General features: G+C 36.8%; 1 protein-coding gene across 1 annotated transcript in view; it reads left to right on the forward strand.

Annotated features, from left to right (window-relative positions):
* Positions 1–3,718, forward strand: part of PHF14 (PHD finger protein 14) — a 168,334-nt gene that overhangs the window by 35,265 nt on the left and 129,351 nt on the right. The window contains exons 6-7 of the mRNA XM_035896951.1: positions 182–293; positions 2,507–2,644. Of these exons, the coding sequence (XP_035752844.1) occupies positions 182–293; positions 2,507–2,644 (250 nt within the window). The remainder of the gene's footprint in view (positions 1–181; positions 294–2,506; positions 2,645–3,718) is intronic.

Below are 3,718 nucleotides of genomic sequence, written 5' to 3' on the forward strand. Positions count from 1 at the left end.
CAGCTTGTGAGCTGCTGAACTCCAAACACGCATTCTCTCCCTGCTTCTACTGTACTTTCCTTCAAACGTATTTCTTCTAGCATCTGTAACATTTACAAGGCACTTTGAAATCTGCAGATGGTGAGTATAATACAGGAGCAAAATGTTGATAACAGTAACCTAATTTTATCTGCTGTTTTAGGTGGGTCCATATTGTTTGTGCCCTCTATGTTCCAGGAGTGGCATTTGGAGATATTGACAAACTGCGGCCAGTAACGCTTACAGAAATGAATTATTCAAAGTATGGTGCCAAGGTAAGCTTAGAAGAGACATACTGCCAACGAGTAGCTTTATTTTACATTTTTACATATAATCAAATAACATACATCTTCCCAACTTTATTTTTCTTGTTCATAGCAATTGCAGTGAGGTTCAGGACTAAGAATGAGATTGTTCATGGTTGTTCTACCATTGCTCTTCCTTCCCTCTTTCTTTCTCTTTTTCTTACATCTGTTTTCCATAATTTCTGTCTTTGTTTTCCCCTAATTTCCCTTATTTTTTACACAGGTGCTAATTACGTTCTTTTAAAGCCAGTTAGTGGCTGATTGCCAAAATGTGGATGGGAAGTGAAGAGAATTTATAGGATGAGAAATGGAGAAATGTAAGGTTAGGTTGATTAAGAAAGTGACAGATGTACATTCAGTAAGAATTACTTTAGAGTCTGTATAATTGTAAGCTGGAACACATACAAAAAGGTTGCTGCAAAGCAGTATTTTAAAAAACCCTACAACGTGGGGCCCTCAACTTGAACAGAAAAATGTCTCTTACATGTAAAACCATTTTAAGTTTAAAGTTTTCAATCCAGATCAAAAGTGATCATGCAGAAACCATACAGAAAACCATTGCTATGGGCAGAGGACAGCACTCAGTAATTTGCTAAATACTGTTTCTGTAGCTAGTGGGGACAGCATGGAGAATCTGTCAAAAAAGCTGCTCTAATGCTTTGTTTGTGCACAGTCAGTTTCATTTTCCGGAATGTCAATTTGTCAAGTTGAATACTAAATGAAAATGTATGTATTTTGAAAAATGTATTGTATAATATATAAAATAAATTAAAACACTTTGGATTGCCCGTGTGCAACATACCTCTGTCAGGAGCATGTTCAGCATGGGCCTACTGAGGCATTTAGCATTGTTTAGAAATATTTGTATAAAAAAAAGTCGGAGCAAGCTCTCAAAATCCTGAAAACTGTTGCTGCAATAAATAATGTATTTTATTTTTTTTTTTTATTAATGTGAGTGATGTATAGGAGCAGGGCTAAGATTTGATCGTATTTTATTACTGTGAGTAAGGTGAAAGTGAACTGCAGATGAGGACTCGCTACTATTGCAGAGCTGTAAATGAACACTGTTTGCTCTATCGAGTGTGGAAGTTACAGCTTGCTTAGCTAAATTTCCCCCTGCAAAACCAGCTTAATATATTCTTTTTCACTTTATTTCTTATCTGTTATGTGTTGCTGTTGCACAGCTAAAGGGTGCCCTTTTAGGGTAGTGTATGTGGTGGTATGAGATTCTTCAATCACTGAGTTTTCTTTGCCATTGCTTTCTGTTGTTGTTTAACTTTCTGCATGGAGATATTTTCTGTAGGTGATGCCCAGCTTTGCTCTGCATTCAGTGTGCGAGAGATTAAGAAATGCACACCTGTATAACTTTAGATCATCTTTAGGCACTGGATAGCAGCGCTGCTTAAGCAGCCTGTGTTCCCATTTGCTTGTTCCTGCTTATGTGATCATCAGTGGAGTTTGCTGGCACAGCTGTTTGGTATGAATTTATGGTGAAACAGACTGAGGAATTGATCTGGCTAAAGAATAAGTTTGGGGTTTTTTTTCCAGGTCACATTAAGGGATATCAGTTTGCTGTTTTGCAAATGGCTGTGCATAGAATGCATGTAGCTGAAGCCCTAGTGCAGTGTTCAAGTGAATCACAACCTCCTTTGTTGATATTTATGATTCTTGAGTATTTCTTTCTGCATTGTCACACATTTGCTCTTCAGTCATTGCTTATCAAAGGACACCTATGTAATTATCTATGGTTTTCAGTCATCCAGAGCATGGGTTTTTTTTGTTGTTTGTCCTCTGAACTTGTTGAACAATTGACCATTTGCTGAACAGTAATGTTGTTTTATGATACCATACTTAACTAATTAATTGCGCATGAATTGCTTGGGTGGTATTTCGTTGTTGCTCTAAAGGGGAACACGAGACATGGAAGTTTATGTAGAAATCCAACATGCTGTTTAGGTTTGTTAAGCACTTTTTCATTGCTAGTTGAAAAATAAATAAGTAGTGGGGGTTGGGAAAGGGTGAAGTTTTTAGTAGCGTCAATTGTTGGCAGCATACTTGGTTTCTGTACCGCACAGGAGTAAACCTACCTGTTTGGTGTTTACATGTGAGATGTAAATTATCAAATGTTAGGCAGAACACACCTGAAATATTTACTGTGGCATTTTCCACTCTTCTTTATAAAGGAATGCAGTTTTTGTGAAGATCCTCGTTTTGCCAGAACTGGTGTATGCATTAGTTGTGATGCTGGGATGTGCAGAGCTTATTTCCATGTGACCTGCGCTCAAAAGGAAGGCCTCCTCTCAGAAGCAGCAGCAGAAGAGGTAGCTATGGAAAGGATAGAATAAAAAAGTTGCATTGAAAGTTTGTGAAGATGACCTGAAATTATGCCTTTTCTTGCCCACTAACCCTGAGCAAAGTTTTTGTAAATGGGTAGCAAGTCATAGGCTGAGTAAAGGGATTGTCCAGGGAGGACTCTTTGTTCATCAAGTTGTCCAAATCAGAGCAGCTTTTGAAATGGCCTGGAAAAAGGAGTAGAGGTTAACACAGAAGTTGGCTTAATAGACTACCGGTCAATACAGACTTCTAAACAATGCAGAATTCTAAACCTATTTCTTGAACTTCACCTAGGCTGACATACTTACCTAGCTGTTTACGTAGTATAGTAATCTGTTGCATACCAAATAGGACTGTCTTGAGAAATTAACTACACTTCTAATGCCATTTTTTCATGCATGTTTTCCAGTATTTTCTTCAGATTGCTATACAGGTATATGGCTTTCCTTGTGGTAACATTGATCTTAGGAATCAGAATGAAAAGCAAACATTTATAACCTACTGATAAATTTTAGTATCTGTTCTTACAAATTTTCTTCCTGTAATATGATTAAAGCAACTTAGATTTTAAGCTCCTACTTCTGAATTCATTTTTACCGTGTAAGTACTTTTAGGTTGCCAAATTTCATCCTGATATGTATCATTTGGATTAAGCCTGTCATGTTCATAGCTGCACAGTTTAACTTCTTAGTGCTTTAGGAAGTACCACAGGTAACACAGAAACAAGCATTATTTGCAGTATTGACATCAACATTTTTGTTTCTGAAAACAGTGGGCTGCTAAGTGATTCTTAAAGGAATCAAAAATACCTTCTTCTGTGAGATTGATAAATAAGAAGATAGTACAGTTACCTCGTAGTTGTTGTCCCTAATAAATTATGTCTAATGTTGATTCTTCAAACGCTCTGTGTGGATTTCTTTTAGGCATATGCATTTACGTGCCTTTCCTGTTAAAATTTTCTTGCATGTTTTCTGTAACCAAAATATTTTTTAATCAAGAACCTAATTTTAGGGTGCTGCTAACTTTTGGAAGTAAGTTGTCACACACTCTGAAAATCTAAA

This window comes from Egretta garzetta, unplaced genomic scaffold (assembly GCF_000687185.1).
Source record: "Egretta garzetta isolate BGI_Z169 unplaced genomic scaffold, ASM68718v1 scaffold30, whole genome shotgun sequence".
In the NCBI taxonomy this organism is placed as follows: Eukaryota; Metazoa; Chordata; class Aves; order Pelecaniformes; family Ardeidae; genus Egretta; species Egretta garzetta.